Source organism: Triturus cristatus, chromosome 3_1 (genome assembly GCF_964204655.1).
Source record: "Triturus cristatus chromosome 3_1, aTriCri1.1, whole genome shotgun sequence".
In the NCBI taxonomy this organism is placed as follows: Eukaryota; Metazoa; Chordata; class Amphibia; order Caudata; family Salamandridae; genus Triturus; species Triturus cristatus.
The window spans coordinates 888713291-888729917 of NC_140583.1; the positions used below are offsets into that span (position 1 = coordinate 888713291).

A 16627-nucleotide genomic window follows, 5' to 3' on the forward strand; every position below is an offset into this window, starting at 1 on the left:
GGATTCGCTACTACCAGCAAAAGTCTTTATTTTCATAATTGCTGGTCGAGTACTCAAGTTCTGAGTGACACTAGTGGACCCACCCCAAGGCAGTTCCAATCCGGCTAAAACAAACATGTGGCCGGTTTCAGTTGCTTCATGTTGGTTTTAGCTGTCCTGCTTTGCTTGTCCTTGCTCCTCACACTGATGTGTGTAAGTACAGATGTTCAATGATGCTTTAGGGGATTGGTAAAGCCCTTTATGGTGCAATCAAGACAGCCTTTAGCGATTGTTCACATCCACCATCTGCTGAACCCTCTGGCAAAGTTATTAGTAGCCTGTCCAGAGCTGTCCGTTCTTACATTTTCAATTAAGCAGACCCAATATTCTCCTTCTCAAAGGATGTCTGTCTCTGAGACTATTAGCAATAAATGTAACTTCTTCTTCAGTTGCACCTTCAACCTCCATGTTGGATTAATGCGCAGAAACAATGAGGCTGTCATGCTGCAGTCAAAGCAAAAGTCGGGATCCTCAGCCTCTATCTCATTGCACTCTTCCACTCCATCAGTAGGCAGTGAATTGACCTTTCAACATAACTTCCAAACTGACCAAGGCACAACCATAATTGATGGCCACCACTGTGCTTAGTGGTAAAACTGGGACAGTAGTATCAGAGCCTGTCTATCAGTGCACTCTCCAGGTAACCCACTCAAGTGGGGAGAGGAGTTGGCCTGATGGCTAGGGCGGTCGACCTCGAATCTGAGATTCCGGCTTCGAGTCTCAGCAATGACGCTGAACAACCTGTGATTCTGGGCAAAATGAATTTGTCCACATGTAACGCAACTGGTGCTATGTAATGCGCTCTGATACCCGATACCGACGGGTCAAGTTCGCACTATATAAAAACTCAGTAAAAAAAGAAAAAGTCAGAGCCGAGTGCTGCAGACTCATCTATCATCCTGTGCATAGATGACTACAAGGACAGTCAAGGCATCTGAGGGGTGGAGGAATCTACCTGATGAATCATTAGGTCTTTTAATAGAGGGTGGAGGTTAAAAGGACCATTTCAGGAAAGAGGGATGCCAAATCCCACTGCAGTCATCCTCTCTGCCTTTAACCACAAATATTCTTGATGTTGCAGCCATGGATCTTGGGGTATTAATAGTTTTCCGTATGTTTGCCCTACTCTGATCCCTCCAACTCTCTTGTCAATGGTGATCCTGGTTCCTGGCTCAGCTGCACATTTTTCGACTTTGGTGACACTGTGATCTATTCCACTAGATGAAGACATCACTCAGTCCACAACTCATTACCATAAAACTGTGTCTCTGCAATTTGTTTCTGAACATCAGCTCTCCTCTGCCATTCACTAAATCATACTGAGGGAACAACTGAGCCTGATGAGGATGCATGTGAGCTATTGTCATTGCCAGGTCTGGCAACATTTTCCCTAGATTCAACTAGTAATCCAGTCCTACCAATTTAAATGGAGCCTGAAACTCACCTCTCCCTACAGTAGATGTGCTGTGTCTGCGACCTTTGTTAACGACCAGCCATTGAAAGTTATTACAATCTAAATGTGTTTCTTACAGCTAACAAAAAGATGAGAATAAAGGTTTTGCACCGCACCGCATTGATTTACATTTCATGCTTTTGAGCTGTTTTACAGATACTACTCAGAGAATCTATGTTTGCATTCGAACATTTGGCATGGAGATTAATGACTGGACAAATGGTGGTGGATATTTTTTGACCTCATGTGAGACTTTAATTGTATTTCTGGTGTCTGTGATGTGTTAGTACATCAGGGCAAGCCTGCAGGAGAAAGTGGCAATCAATTTTCAGTTATCACTCTTTGATAAATACTCTAAGCTCTTAATCACATCAGGTTGGGTTACAAAACCAAAATCAATTGCTTTTGTTACACTTTTACATAAGACAGATGAGCGCAACCTAAAATGACTCATGCATCACTGGTATTTGTTTCTGAATGACCTTATCATGTGGTTTGGGCTATTTGTATCATTGAAAGACATTATGCCTAACAAAGACAGAATCTATGTACATATCAATGTTTATCTAGTACGTCAAGATGCTGTCTTGTGAGAAATGCTAAATCAGAAATGTGTGTGTCTTTCCTAAACAGGCATTTGAAGACATATACATTGAACAGCGAAAGACCATTAAGACTATGTTAGAATATGCTGATAAGGTGTTCACATACATCTTCATACTGGAAATGCTTCTGAAATGGGTGGCTTATGGATTCGCAAAGTATTTCACCAATGCCTGGTGCTGGCTGGATTTCCTGATAGTCGATGTAAGTATTCTTGATGATTATTGCTGGAATACTACAGTGTGCTGCCCAACTCTATTTGGCATTCTAGACAAAGCTGAGTTGTGTGTTCTAAACGGTGATCTTGTCCCATATAGCCTTTTGCTTCTTTTTGTTTTTTAAAGTTTTATTTTCAAAATATATATTATTTCCATTGCACATAGTTAGCATGTGGATTATTTGCAAATGAAAGCCATGTCAGAAGAATCTTCTGTCAAACATTTGTACCTTTGTACATTAAAGTCATGAAATTAGACAGTCATTTAAAGCAAATAGAGTGCAAAATGCTAATAATGATAAAGCAGATCTTCATATTTGTATTGATCTTTTTTGTTTTAAAACTGATAACAAAATACAAAAATGTGCATATAATACTCAAAACACCCCTTGCTTACATATAAAATGGCAACGTATGGACATACACTTAATGAATCATAAAAGTTTGATTTTAAAGTGAGCAGTGAGAAAAAGATGTAACTTATAGATTGGTAAGAAACATATGTTATTGTTCCTGCTGGGGTGAATTATACGTCTTCTAAATGCAACTTCATTTTATACACACGTAGGAGCTACAGCTTTTGGAAAGACAGTTGTTCCTAGTCTAAACTTGTTTCTTGCTTTTTTCTGATGTTTACCTCATAGAGTTCTATGGGTACATGCCTATGCATTAACGGCATATGTTTTATATTTCATGATTGTTTAATTGTGTATGTTTTTCATTCTAGGTTTGGTGGTTTTGTTTATTCCTTTTTTTTATTATATCATACAATACTAAAGTTGGACTACTTCTTTAGTTCTTATCATCAGTCTTTCAAAATTATCTTACTTTATTACACATACCTGGCGGTTGGCTGTATTATATTTTACTTTCTTGATATCCAAGTCATTTCTCTGACATAGCTAAATTAACACAAGTTGGAACAATCAAATGTAGAATTAGTGTGATTAAGGCTCTGTCAGAATCATTTGAAGCTAAGGTGCTAGCCATTTTTCATTAAACATATTGGCTTATCAATCATCTTTAAATTTGGCAAATGCTTATTAATACAAAAATAAAATGCTAAAACACAAGCAGATTAAAGGCATATAAAATGATAAACATCAGCTTCGAACTTGAAATGTAAACCATTTGTATTTTAATGGCTTGGAACTTTGGCTGAAATGAAGCAAGCATTTTGGAACTTGACACAGGCTAGACTTGAAAACATTCTATAGCAGCACTTGAGCATGTCAAGGATACTTACAACGCAATGTGGTTTGTGCGACGAGTCCCATGAGTGACAAGACAGCCGAGTACATGTGGTGCCTCCTATGTCACTGCCAGTGTGCTTTATTAAATCTGGTTAGTTTGACCACTTTTGCAACTATTTGCTAATTTAGATGTTTTTCCTCTCTGGCACAATCTAAAGATGAAGAAAATGCTGTTTTATATCACATCTCTGATGTGATTCTATAGCCATTGCTTTTGGTTTTTGAAAGACTTTCATAATAGGACAAACTGCACCTGTTACATTACTACTTCAGCAGAGACTTGATGACCAGATGAGAGAAAGGGCTTCCTGGTTCATAATATAAATACTTTTATCTGGCAGTGACCTCCTCCCCATCCATGCCACTTCTCTGCTCTAGATATTCTGGAGCCATGGACTGCCGAGTAACCCATCGAGGTGAGCTGTACTGTAAAAACACAATAAAAAGAGATCTTGCTCTCATAGGTGTTCCCCAAATAGCACTAATCATTGGACAAAAGGAAAAAGACAAATGATTGTAATTCACCAGTCCTTGTAGAGAAGCCACGTTTGTGAATCTGGTGCTGGAAATATTTTCAAATGGGTGGCCACCTCATACGAAGAGCTATATTACTTTGCCCTCAGATTGTCTTCTCATTCCAAAAGCACAAATAGCAATGTCTACTAGAATTGCTAATAAAATATTGCCAGTCAGACTATTGCTCATTTAAGTTGATGTTAAGTTGTAATGTTGTAGTTTCTTTCTTCTGGTTTATACATAGTTTGATTGCTACGCCTTATTAGTCCTTCACAAAATCAGAGAGGTAACATTTTTCAATTGCTCATTGTGACTCCTTGTTTCTTACATCAGAAATATGTGCACTTATCTTCATATTGGGTGGGTACAAATAGTGCTACAGAGTGTGGGTCTCAGTGGAGACAAATGTGATCAGCTAGCTACCCATAGAGTCCGAAGGCTCTGCAGCATATTAGAAACCATATATTACTTTAAAGCTGTCCGGAAGTTGGAGGGAGCACTGGAGAAGCTTGGACTAATCCTGTTAAGCAGCCAATGTGACTATACTGGTGCCTCCTCCCCTGTGTGTACCTAATCTGGTCCCATGCAAATGCGTCAATGAGAGGGAGCAGCATATAGTCCTCTGGGACTAATCTGGCGTGGCTGGTTGTCTTGCCCTGCTCTCTGCCTCCGGTGCGGCCCTGTGGAGGTAATTGAACTGTAGCCCTGTGACCTGCATTTGTGGCGGAAGGGTGATATCTGTCTGAGGCTCTGCTTGTGTTGAACTATTGTTGCAGCTGTTTGTGTGGCAATCTGAGGAGGAATTCTTGAATTCGCGGCCGCCCTAGTCCAGATCTGGGGATATTAGAGCTTGCGAGCTTTTTCACTCAAATCCCCAGGTGGAATCGCACACTAGAAAATGGGGAAGACAGACACTAAACAGACCAAGCTGCCGTTTGAAAATAAAAGGACAACTAGGCACGCGGAGTCAGCGACGGATCCCAAAACTGAGCACAGAGATGGAGCCACGGTCGGAGGGGACCATCTGCAAGCCATCCTTCTGGATGTTCAATCAAGCCTTAAAGCAATTGACACCAAGATAGATAAACTTACGGACAGACTAGACCAGGTCAAGAAACAAGTTGACATCCATAAAGTACACATTGACAGATTAGAAAACCGAGTTTAGACAATGCACAGGAGCGCCAAACAGAGTCAAGAGAGCAATTCCTAAACATGTAAAAGGTATTGGAAGTTATCAAGGCCAAAAACGAGGACTTGGAAACCAGGTCCCGCTGTAATAACATTCGGAATACCGGAGTGCCGGAAACCATGGCCATGGGTAGAGTGGAAGACTTCATTGAAACTCTATTGAGGGACGTTTTTGCCTCATCGCTTTCTACCATGTATATTATTGAGAGGGCTCACAGGTCCCTAGACCCACGGCCTCCCGTAGTTGCACTCCGAGACCTATCCTGGCCCGTTTATTGAACTATCGGGATAGGGACAGCGTTCTTCGAGCTGCAAGAGAAATGGGCCAGATAACACATCAGGGCAACCAAATCTCCTTCTTCCCTGACTTCACCCCGGCAGTTCAATCTGCAAGAAGAGAATTCGTCCCGGTCAAGCTTATCCTTCGACAGGTGGATATCTCATACGCACTTCTATATCCGCCGAAGCTTAAAGTCACCCATGATGGCAGCCACCACTTCTTTACGGACGCCATATCTGCCTTAAAGTATGCCAAACACGCTGCTGGAAACAAACGCCTGGCAAAAGATTCTGGTCAAACTGAAGGGGCACTCAGTGATAATGACTGATCTGGCAGCCTACTGATACTATTTGAGCTTTCAAGCCTGGTGGTGTTTCCACACCACCAGATCTTTCATGGCAGTTGATCCGCCATGAAAAGTGTGGTGGTGAGGAAACTCGTAACATGCTTGGTGGGGCCACACCGGGCCCGCCAAGCATATTGCAGCCTCAATACTGCCGTGCCACGTTGCTGTGGTCCCAGGACAACTTATCGCCCTGGTCAAAACGATGCGGTCAGAAGTCCGCCACCACTGCGCCCCGCATGTCATGCGGACCGTGGACTGCCAGACTTGTACTAAAACCCACAGTCTATTGTTATAAGTGACAATATTTCCGAATTTTTCGTTTGCGATATCTGTTAAATTAGATATTTTTTTCATTATTAGAGTCTTTTTTAAATTAAGTGCAGGATCTCGATATTTTTGTAAAAGATGTGAATGTGCTGATAATTTTGTAGGTCAATATTTGTGGCATCAATATTATGTCAGTTAACCGCAACAGACATCAGAATTTCCCTCAACACCTTGTTTCCGATGCTGTGGTCAGTTTATTGTTATGGCTCATGCTTATCTCTGCTTAATTGACTTGAACTGAAGTAATGTACTGAAAACTTCACTAACATCCTGTATTTCATCAGAAATAAAATCGGGTGATCAACAAATCCACAATGTTATGTTCAAAATATCTTCGAAGTGTTTGGGTTTATAATCGAAAGTTGAATGCATTTGTTGCAGCATTTCTTTATACTGCTACACAATGCAATAGAAACATTTATCTACTTTTGTGGTGGTGAGTTTTAAATATGTTGCGTAATTGCCCAAGGAGTGATGGCTACAAGAGTTTGAGTATAGATTAAGAGGCTTATTAAGAGTTTGTCGGTCCAAGGACCGCCAGACTCGAGGGGTACGGCAGTGGCGGTCTTCTGAACACCCTGGGACCACTGCAACCACCAGGGATCAGAGATCCCTGGTGGTGGCACAGTGGTCTTGAGGCTGCAAAATGCTTTGAGGGGCCGCTACGAGCCCCGCCAAGCATCTTACGAGTTCCCTCACATCCTTGAAATGTATAGTTGTGAGGAAACAAAGGGGGCCCTGCACGGCCCCCTGGTGCCTCACGTCATGTGGATGAAGACCGGGAAAACAACATGTGCCCCCCTGTGTGCATGTACATCAGCACCTGCATGGCGTGGACTGCAGCAGTCCATGCCGTGCAGGTACTGCCTTTGATGTTCCCATTGCGGTGCCTATTTCATAGGCACCGCCCTGGAAACACCAAAGACCTGCCCACCAGACAGCAGATCTGCCGGGTGGTTCCTTCATGGCTTTGGCGATGTGGGAGCCAAACTCATAATAAGGTCCTAACTCATATGTTTTGCTTTTACCTATTGAATTCATATGTAGATGAAAACTAAGCTGTAGCTTTAAGTCTGGTAATCATTTGCAGTGTTTGCGTACCTTTAAATACACAAGGGAATCTATTTTCAACTAGAAATATCAAGCTTTATACCTGAGTTTAGTTGATGACCCAGGTAGCATAGATAGGTATTACTTATAAAGGAGGTGTAGTTCATCACAGACCTCTCCATTCGTGGGTCCCTTTTATTTATTATTTTAAAGATTGATCCGCTTTACCAATTAACATTATCTCCAAATTTGATTTAACAATGCTGTTAAATCTGAACAGATTTCTATCATTTCCCTTTTGGCTGTGGCCCTCGGGTACAACCAACTAGCTGCTATTAAGTCTCTAAGGACCTTGAGAGCACTGAGGCCTCTGCGAGCATTATCAAGATTTGAAGGCATAAGGGTAAGACTAGTACAAGGGTGCTCTGGAATGCGAGACTATTGTCTTTCACAAGTGTGCCTTTGACAATGCAAGCTGGCTTTCCACAAAAATGCTGTATTTTTGCCTCTGTACCAATAGGTTTTCTACTACAGCAACTGTAACTTCTAACTGTTTCTTTTTGATAACCAAGGTTCTTTTCCAGGTTTTGGCTGGATTCCTGGACAAGTTGATGGTGCTTCATTTCTCCTATGTGTATGTTGAAATACTTGGAAGAACAATGCTTTTTGCTTTTCTGTTTTTGTGTAGGTCTCCTTGGTTAGCTTAATAGCTAATGCCTTGGGCTATTCAGAACTAGGTGCTATTAAATCTCTTAGGACACTAAGAGCACTGAGACCCCTAAGAGCCCTTTCTCGATTTGAAGGGATGAGGGTAAGACAAAATTAAAGAATCTAAAATAACAATAATGCATGCATAAAACAATGTGCATGCCGAGTAGGTATAAGGAATGCTTTGTCCATATAAAGAAAAGTTCACACTTGCCAACATTTTAAATGTAAGAAAATGCTTTGTTTTGTTCATCTCCAACCCATTTCTAGCAAACGCATTTATTATAATTTTTTTCAAGAGTACATCTACGTAAATCACTTAAGTCATTAGATCCTGTAAAACTAATGCTGGTCACCGGAAACGTCTGGGCAGTTTTTTTCAAGTTGTGCATTTGACACAAAGCCCTTACTGTGTGAACCAAATGGTCAAAAAAGTTTTTGTAGTTTGCCTGAAATCTAACAAACAGGAATCACTTAATAATGAATGACAGTTACATAGCTACCACTTCTGACCTTCACCAACTAGAAACACTAAGTTTAATGGCATTTGTATGTCAACATATTCACATATAGCCTATTTCACATATAGTATAATTCCGTGTGCTCATGATGGTGAATGCATGTAACTATTTGTTTACCTGCTGTATGTCTTTCAGAATAAAAGCCACATAAAATATTATGACTTTCAATCCTAGTTGGACGGCCATGCACTTTATAAATCCCCAAAATATAAACATAAACATAGTTAATAAATGTCAAAAATATTTTTAAAAGTGCAGCACAAACCTCTCTACCATTTATATAAAATCTTAATTGTGTACATTATTTTTGATTTTTTTTTAACATTGCCTCATAAGTCTGTTATGTCATGTCACGTTATGTGAATTTCTAGAGCACAGCTATCACCCATGGTGGTCTCTAAGGTGATGAGCAGTACATGCTTGAGGGTTAAGGAGTAAATAATACCTGTTTTGTGTGGAAGAACCTTGTCATGAGGTTTCTTCAGAAGTCCGTGAGAGAGCAGGAGGTTCTGAAGTGTTTCGGCAGGTCGTTCCAGGTGTTGGCTGTGAGGTATGAGAAGGAGCGTCCTCTGCTTCTGGTCTTCTTGATACGAGGGAGGTGTGCTCTTGCATGGGACACAAATCGAAGGTATCTTGTGGGTTGGTTGAAGTTGAGGCAGTGGTTTCAAATTCCAAGCAGACTTGTGTTGGTGAGTCATTCTGCGGTGGACCAAAAACTCGTTTATAGATGTTTGTAATTTATCCAGAGTCAATGGGTCTTTACCATGCATAACGGCACTTGCGTATTCCACCATTGGTAGTAGGTTAGCCGCAATAACTGCCAGTAGATGCTTAAAAGGGACATTCCAGCTTCTTGGTGGGAGCACAAAAAGCATAAATCAGTGCATTTCCTTTCTTTAAGAGGTATTGCTTTTGTGTTTGGAAGTTTAGTTTCTTGTCTATGTACAGGCCCAGCTATTTATAAATGAACCTTCCTCTAGGATCCTGTCTCCCAACTTGATCTTAAGTGGAGGACCAGGTCGGTTCCAGATAGACATTATGTTTGTTTTAGTCGTGTTTATTTCTAATTTGTTGGCCTTTTCGTGTTTTGCTAATTCTGTGAGTGATCACTGAAGACCCATTTTTGTTTGACTAAGTAAGACAATATCATCTGCATATGAATTGTGAGTCAGTAATAAAGGTCCCGGGCGGGTGGGAGTTTATCTGATCCAGCCTTGGGTAGAGGCCAGCCATAAACAAGTTGAGCAAGTATGGGGCTAAAACACACCCTTGTTTAAGGCCTACTTCTGTTGGAATTCTCCTTGATAGTTATCTACCATCCCCTAGTTTACCTTGAATCCAAGTGCGTGTGTATAACTGCTCGATTGCAAGCAGTATTCTACCGGGGAGCCCTCACAGCCTGAGTTTTCCCCACAGAAGACTTCAGCCCACACAATCAAACACTGCTTTAAAATCTATAAAGCTTAGATGGAGCTTTTTCTTCAAGCGCTTGCATTTGTCTGATATTGATGTTACATATCTGATATACGTAGTGGTTCCAAATCCTCTCCGGAATCCTGTATGGTTAATAGGGACAAGATTGTTGATGTTTGACCATTTTACTAGTTCCTCCAAGATTAACAATGCATAGTATTTGGCTTCTGAATCAATAAGTGGAATTGACCTGTAGTTGGCAGGGTTGGACCAGTCTCCATCCTTGAAGACCAGATTTAATATTGACCCTCTCCAGCTGCTGGGGATTGTGCCTGTTTCTTTCACTTCATTATATAATGCTGATAGCGGATTTGCCTAGTTTTGGGGGTTGAGCTTGTAGATTGCCTGCGGGATACCATTTTGGCCTGGTGCTCTGTCTGTTTGTCCTGCCGTTATCACTTTTGCCACCTTCGCTGCTGTGTAATATTTATTAACCGAAAGAGGTGAACTGTCTGGGATGTTGCGTGACTTGAATGTATCCAACTATCCAACTATTCAATACTTTGTCCTTGCTCAGGGTTTGCAGTTTTGGGCTCTTGGTGAATGTCTTGGTCAGATGGACTACCCAGACTTTCTTCAGCACGCTTGAGCAATTTATTACTCTGCCATCTCTGTTGATGCCATTCTGGTTTCCCAGAAAGCTCTGGTGTTGGTTTGTTTGGTGTTGAAAAGTTATTTTGTGCAAAGTTCATCGGAATGTGCTTTCCTTTCTTCCCAGGGTTGTTTTTTGGACTGCTTCCTCAAGAGCACACACTTTCCATATTGTACTTAGTTTTTATGTATCATTTGGCATGGTGCCATCATTATTATCTCTGTGTTTTAAGCAAAGATAGCAAACAGAGCTTTCCCTCTAGAAAGAAATGGTTTTGTAAATAGTGCCTGTACCATCAGGGCTTGAAAATGACTCAGATATTTGCTGCAACTGAAATTCATTTGTAGTTATAGCCACCTAGTTACTAGGAATGAAAGTCATAATCTGTATTTGTCAAAAATAAATTTACTGAAAGTCATTCAGAATGTGCAAAGAAAAGTGCATTGTGAATTAAGAGTCCAGTCCATTTCACAGTAGGTTCTGGCGGGAGAAATTATGCCCAAATTATACTCATCTGATCTATACTCATCCGATCATTGTTTTTTTAGATTAAATCATAGTTTTATTTTTTTAGAACAACTGTCATTCCACATTTTCAGGCATACATAACCATTTCCACTTATTGATTGGGCATATTACTTCTATGGACAATGTTTTCCCTAATTATTGTGACAAGTGTGTTTTTAAACTTGCAAAATGAAAGAGAAACCTTATAAATATTATATTTATCTGTGAAACAATATTCAAGCACTGCTTACAACAACTAGTGGTTGTGTGCTACTCATTGTGGATGTGTATAGTCATATGCATCACACATTAAACAATGTATTTATCTAGGCGATTTTTTGTTAGAGAATCTCTAGGCCCTGCCATTATTAACTTTCACACACACCTTGATACACTAACTTTAGAGAGTAACCACCTAATGGTCTATGCGGCCTCTGCAACTGAGTCTTACTCAAATGTACCAAGACGTAGCACAGATGGTAGGGATCCGACTTGTCCTGATGAAGGCCCTTGACCCCCTTGTATCATGTAGTGTGTGTTTGAAATGAAGCTTGGAATAGATATGGCAGTGGATATCCTCTGCCTCTCTTTCTGTTGTACACCACTAGTAACATTACATGTAAGCAGTCCCTTACATTTACAAGAAGACAAGCAAACGTGATTTTAAAGCATTCAGAGTCAGACCTGCCTACATAATAATCACAAAGAGCAAACATATAATCTGTGAGAAGTGACTTTATCAGTGGTTATTGTAGCCTCCCATAATAATGTAAATTGCAACATATGAATTCACTATATAAACCAGGGATGCTGCTTATCAATCTCAGCCTAACAGCATTCTCTCTTAATAACCACAAAGGAATTGCAAGTACTTCACATTGACGTGAAGTATGAAATATTGTGTCTTCATTGTGCAATATTTGCAGAACATTGATATATTGGGTTACTACTCATGTCATTGTTTGGTATCGCTAAACAGACACCAGGCTTCTTACAGTTACAAAATAGCTGTGGTGATCAGGCAGTATGCATCAATAAATGTTGTTGTACACTTTCTGTTCACTGCTAATACTCAGTTAGAACAAAAACAAGACTGAAGGTGAACACTGTGCTATGTTGAGGTAACAAAATGTCTGGATTGCATTCGCCACTCTGAAAAGCCACATCCATTCGCATTATAAAAATGATTTCCTTGTCCCTGCTGCTCAGTAGTACTCACAGCATGTTTTTCAAGCCTGCATGCATTGACGCTTCAAAGCCAGCGATTCTGAGCGTGTGTGATTTTATTAAAATTGTGTTTTAGCTTTGCATGGTGTTTGAGGATTTCAAACTTTTTGAATTGGATGAGTTTTAGAATATTTTATACTATATCAAGACACCTAATTGCCGCTGCCTTTATTTTCAATTTCAAGTTTTCAGTTTACAATGTGACATCATTGAACATACACAACGATCATTAACTTGATCAATGATAAACATACCGTGCAGTGCATGCATCATAGGAAAGGATTGTCAGTTTTTTATTCCCTTTAGTGAAAAATTATAGTAGTAAAATGTAACTAAGTAAACATTTGGTAGCATAAAGTCCAACCTTGGAGCGAGTTGATTGTCAGTGAACATATAATTCATCTCTTGACTCACTCACAAACTATGTACTCACCACTTGTTGGTTGTTGAGGCCAATGTCCTTTTATAGCCTGACTTGTTATGGGCTAAAATGCATTTTTCATAAACTTTTATTCCATATTCGTTTAAAAAGAGTGACAAAACCAATAATATTCTTGATTATTAATTCGCCTTGCACTGCTAAGCCCGTGCTTAATATAATTTATTCAATAATGTTTAATTTCCAGTTAACCTCGCTCAATACAGTTGCAATCATTTGAAAAGTTAAGTACCTGAGTTTTTCACGCAATAGTTTTTTTCTAGCTATATAAATAACTATGAAAGTCTCAGTGTAGACATTGATGCTCTCAAATAGCTTTGTGAATTATGCTACCAACATGTTTTTCATGTCTCCAGTCACATACTGCTAACGTTGTATAATAATATTGCATGTAATAATGAGACATAAGCATCTCTATAGTATTCGTTTTAAGAATGTTTAGTTCAGAGTATGTGTTGATGTGTCCTACAGGTACATATCTGCTTCCTTTTCTGTTTGCGAAGTTCATGAGATCAACCCACTCTTTCTTTGTTCATCTTTGTTTACATTTTTTATTTATTGCTTTTATTTGGAGTATGTATTTTTAACCTGTACATGTATCTTTTTTTCCAGTGCACACAAATTCTTTGACTCCACATTTCCACAATCAGGTCTTAATTTTATTTTTACTTTCCACCTCTTTTAGTTTATGCTCATCTAGATATTTTAGTTCCTTTTCCATTTCTGTTGTTCCATTTCCATGAAATGTCCTGATTTTAAAATGGCATAATCCTTTACATCACACACATTTGGAAACCATTTCAAGTTATATTTTCAGAATGTTGCCTCATGTATTCTTACTTTATTTATTTGTGCGATTTTATGCTAGGTGGTCGTTAATGCTCTCATAGGAGCAATCCCATCCATCATGAATGTGCTTCTGGTATGCCTCATATTCTGGCTAATTTTCAGCATCATGGGCGTAAATCTGTTTGCTGGTAAATACTATCACTGTGTGAACACCACAACAGGCGAGATGTTTCTAGTCACCGAAGTCAACAATGAAACAGAATGTGAGGCATTAATAAGCCAGAATGAGACAGCTCGATGGAAGAATGTGAAAGTGAACTTTGACAATGTGGGAGCTGGATATCTTGCCCTACTTCAAGTAGTAAGTCCTTTATATTTCACAATATTTCATGGGATCTTCTAAGGAATTATTATATCTTTCTGTGATATTTTTATGTCTTTCTTCTTTAGCACTGAGGAATGCTAATCCATTTTATGTGTAAGCTCTATATGTTTAAGAAGAGTATTAATTTTAAAGTTACAATCTAGACTGGAAACCTGAACTGTTATTATAATGTTAAAATGCTTACGCACCTATAGTGGTACATGCATTTACTTGTAATGCAGTCCATCCACCTTTACGCAAATTAGTTCCCAGCCAATCAGCCTGAGTTCCAACCTAGAGACTATTTTAGATTATTGTTTCACTATTTGCAGTTGGGACCAGCAGAAGTTTCTCTACTTTCAAAATGTTATACTGTTTTTCAGTAAAACCTAGATAGACAGCCCTGTATCAACACCCATAGCGTGTGCAGGGGTAGGTCTTACAAGACTGTCAATGCTACTTTCTCACTCTGAAGATCATAGTGAATTAGCCTTTCTCCTTTGAGCCTCCCACATTTGTTTTTCTGAAAAATCCCACGTTTGTTTTTCAGAAAAATCTTCAGCTCAAAGTTTTGGAAAATGCATGTCATCCAAACAGAAAAATATATTCAAGGATGATCCCTGTGGCAGTGTATCTGTTGTTTGCACATTCTGTATATTTCAACAAAGAGTTTCTCTTTCAAAAAGCAGAAATCTATAGATTGGGTTTCAGCCTCCAAGCAGAGCTGCAAGTGTGAATTTACAAACTCAGAGAGGCATAGGGACATTCACTGTATACAAAATAGGGAGGACGTGGGGGCCTTTTTCCACTCGAGAAAGAGTGGGAGGTCCAGCATATAAGGGAGGCCCCAATCAATCTACAACACAAGTAGAGATATGCTGTTCCTCTGGAGTCAGGATATTCAGAGTCAGGAAAGAAAGGGGCAAACAGTAAGCCCTACATGGGTCAGCGTTGGCAATTCATATGTTGGATTTTAATGCCCTCACACACCCTTGCAGGTGTCATGCTTCTTCATCTGGGCTGCTCCTCGTTGGGTCGGCGGTGCAATACCTTGTGTAATAACTTGTGTTATAGGGACATTCACCTCATAGCTATAATACTGTAAAATAATTCTATAATTTGCATCAAGAATTTTTAATTCTATTAAGGACAGAGAGACGAGGATTATGCTTCTCTTTCCTTTGCTGCAAAAAACAGCAGCCAATATTATTCAAAGAACAAACCAACACTACATTTCCCATGATCCAAGACCACCATCTCTATGACCCACAAATCAGGTACTATCTGTAATTATAAAAGCCTTATGATCCATAGTCCTTCCTCTTTCTTTGTGAAGTAGACCTAAGAGTAATTTTAGAACCAGATTATTGAACAGAAAACTAAGACCATAGATCAAGTCCAAACAAGAAGAACCTTCAACTTCTTTCTGAATTAAACTGCAGCCTCATCCAACCCAACATGGTTAGCTGCTTCAGACTCAGACATTAGACTGTCACGCCTGGGCGGTCTCTCGCATATTCCTTAACGCCAAGCAAACAACCTCCAACTTCTATGTTGTTTTGGTATAAGTACCTGAAAAAGAAAATTCATGGTAATATCCCACATATTGGGTTGTACATATAATAATATTGGATAGGCAACAGAAAATTCATATTTATCAATGTAAACTTATATATACATATATAGTAAAATGATCCTGGGTGTGATAATCCTTGCCTCCATGTCGTTAATAGAATTGAATATTCTTGACGTGAATGCTAGAAGATTTTTTGTTTTATGTCAGGAAAGGAGGCTTTGGATTATGCGTGTTCAAAACTGTGCCACCACACCAGAAGCCACATCCAAAATAGGTTTATGAAAGAACAATTTAAATGTGGATTCTGAGGACCAATCGGCGGCCACAATGATGTCCTCTAAGCTAGAATCTGAAGAAAAAGTTGTGCAAGCCATTGCTCCCCTTACTGAATGTGGTCCGAATATAGAAGGCTCGATACCTGCATCTACCAAAAGCCACTTGGCCCAGCTGGCTAGTGTCACTGAATAAACTGGACCAAATGGTTTCTGTAGAGATACCAATAATTGACAATTGCGTGTCACATCTTCATAAACTTTAATACATTTAACAGCACACAACTTTGGGTTATTTGGAACACCTGGATAACTAATACATTTAGAGTTGGTTTTTATGTGTTTAGAAATAAGAAAATATACTCCTGCAAGAGTAAATACTCTACTTGCTATGTAAAGATATCAGAAGCTTTTCAATAAGAAATTCAACATAGTAAAAAGCCAATTGGGCAGAGAGCTGCTTCCTAGAAAGATCCTCATTGGTGGGCCAATTTCATATAAATTTTAAAACCACATCAACATCCAACAGAATAGAATATTTGGGAGTGAGGGCGCACCACCCGGACTCCACTAAGTAATTTGCAAATCAAAGGATGTTCTTCGATCGTTTACCATTTATTTGAGGTTGAACTGCAGAATTATGGGAAATGTAGAATTGTTTTTTCTTTGAATACTATTGGTTGCTGTTTTTTGCTGTAAAGGAAAGAGAAGCATAATCCGAAGCCTCTGTTTCTGACATAGAATTCAAAAGCTTTAACTCACAGCAGTTTTGACCAATAACACTCTGTTCTAGTCATCCCAGGGGCCAACATTGCTGATGCTCCAATCTTCGACACAACAAGGTGCTACTATATTGCCAGATTACTCTTCATAATCAGGTTTCC

The 16627-nt window shown here is 39.5% G+C and overlaps 1 protein-coding gene across 3 annotated transcripts in view; it reads left to right on the forward strand.

Moving 5' to 3' along the window:
• Positions 1 to 16627, forward strand: part of LOC146861238 (sodium channel protein type 2 subunit alpha-like) — a 544972-nt gene that overhangs the window by 441158 nt on the left and 87187 nt on the right. For all 3 annotated transcript variants that reach the window (XM_085645392.1, XM_085645389.1, XM_085645390.1), the window contains 3 exons: positions 2126 to 2299; positions 7964 to 8086; positions 13611 to 13892. In XM_085645392.1, coding sequence (XP_085501518.1) covers positions 2126 to 2299; positions 7964 to 8086; positions 13611 to 13892 — 579 coding nt within the window. The remainder of the gene's footprint in view (positions 1 to 2125; positions 2300 to 7963; positions 8087 to 13610; positions 13893 to 16627) is intronic.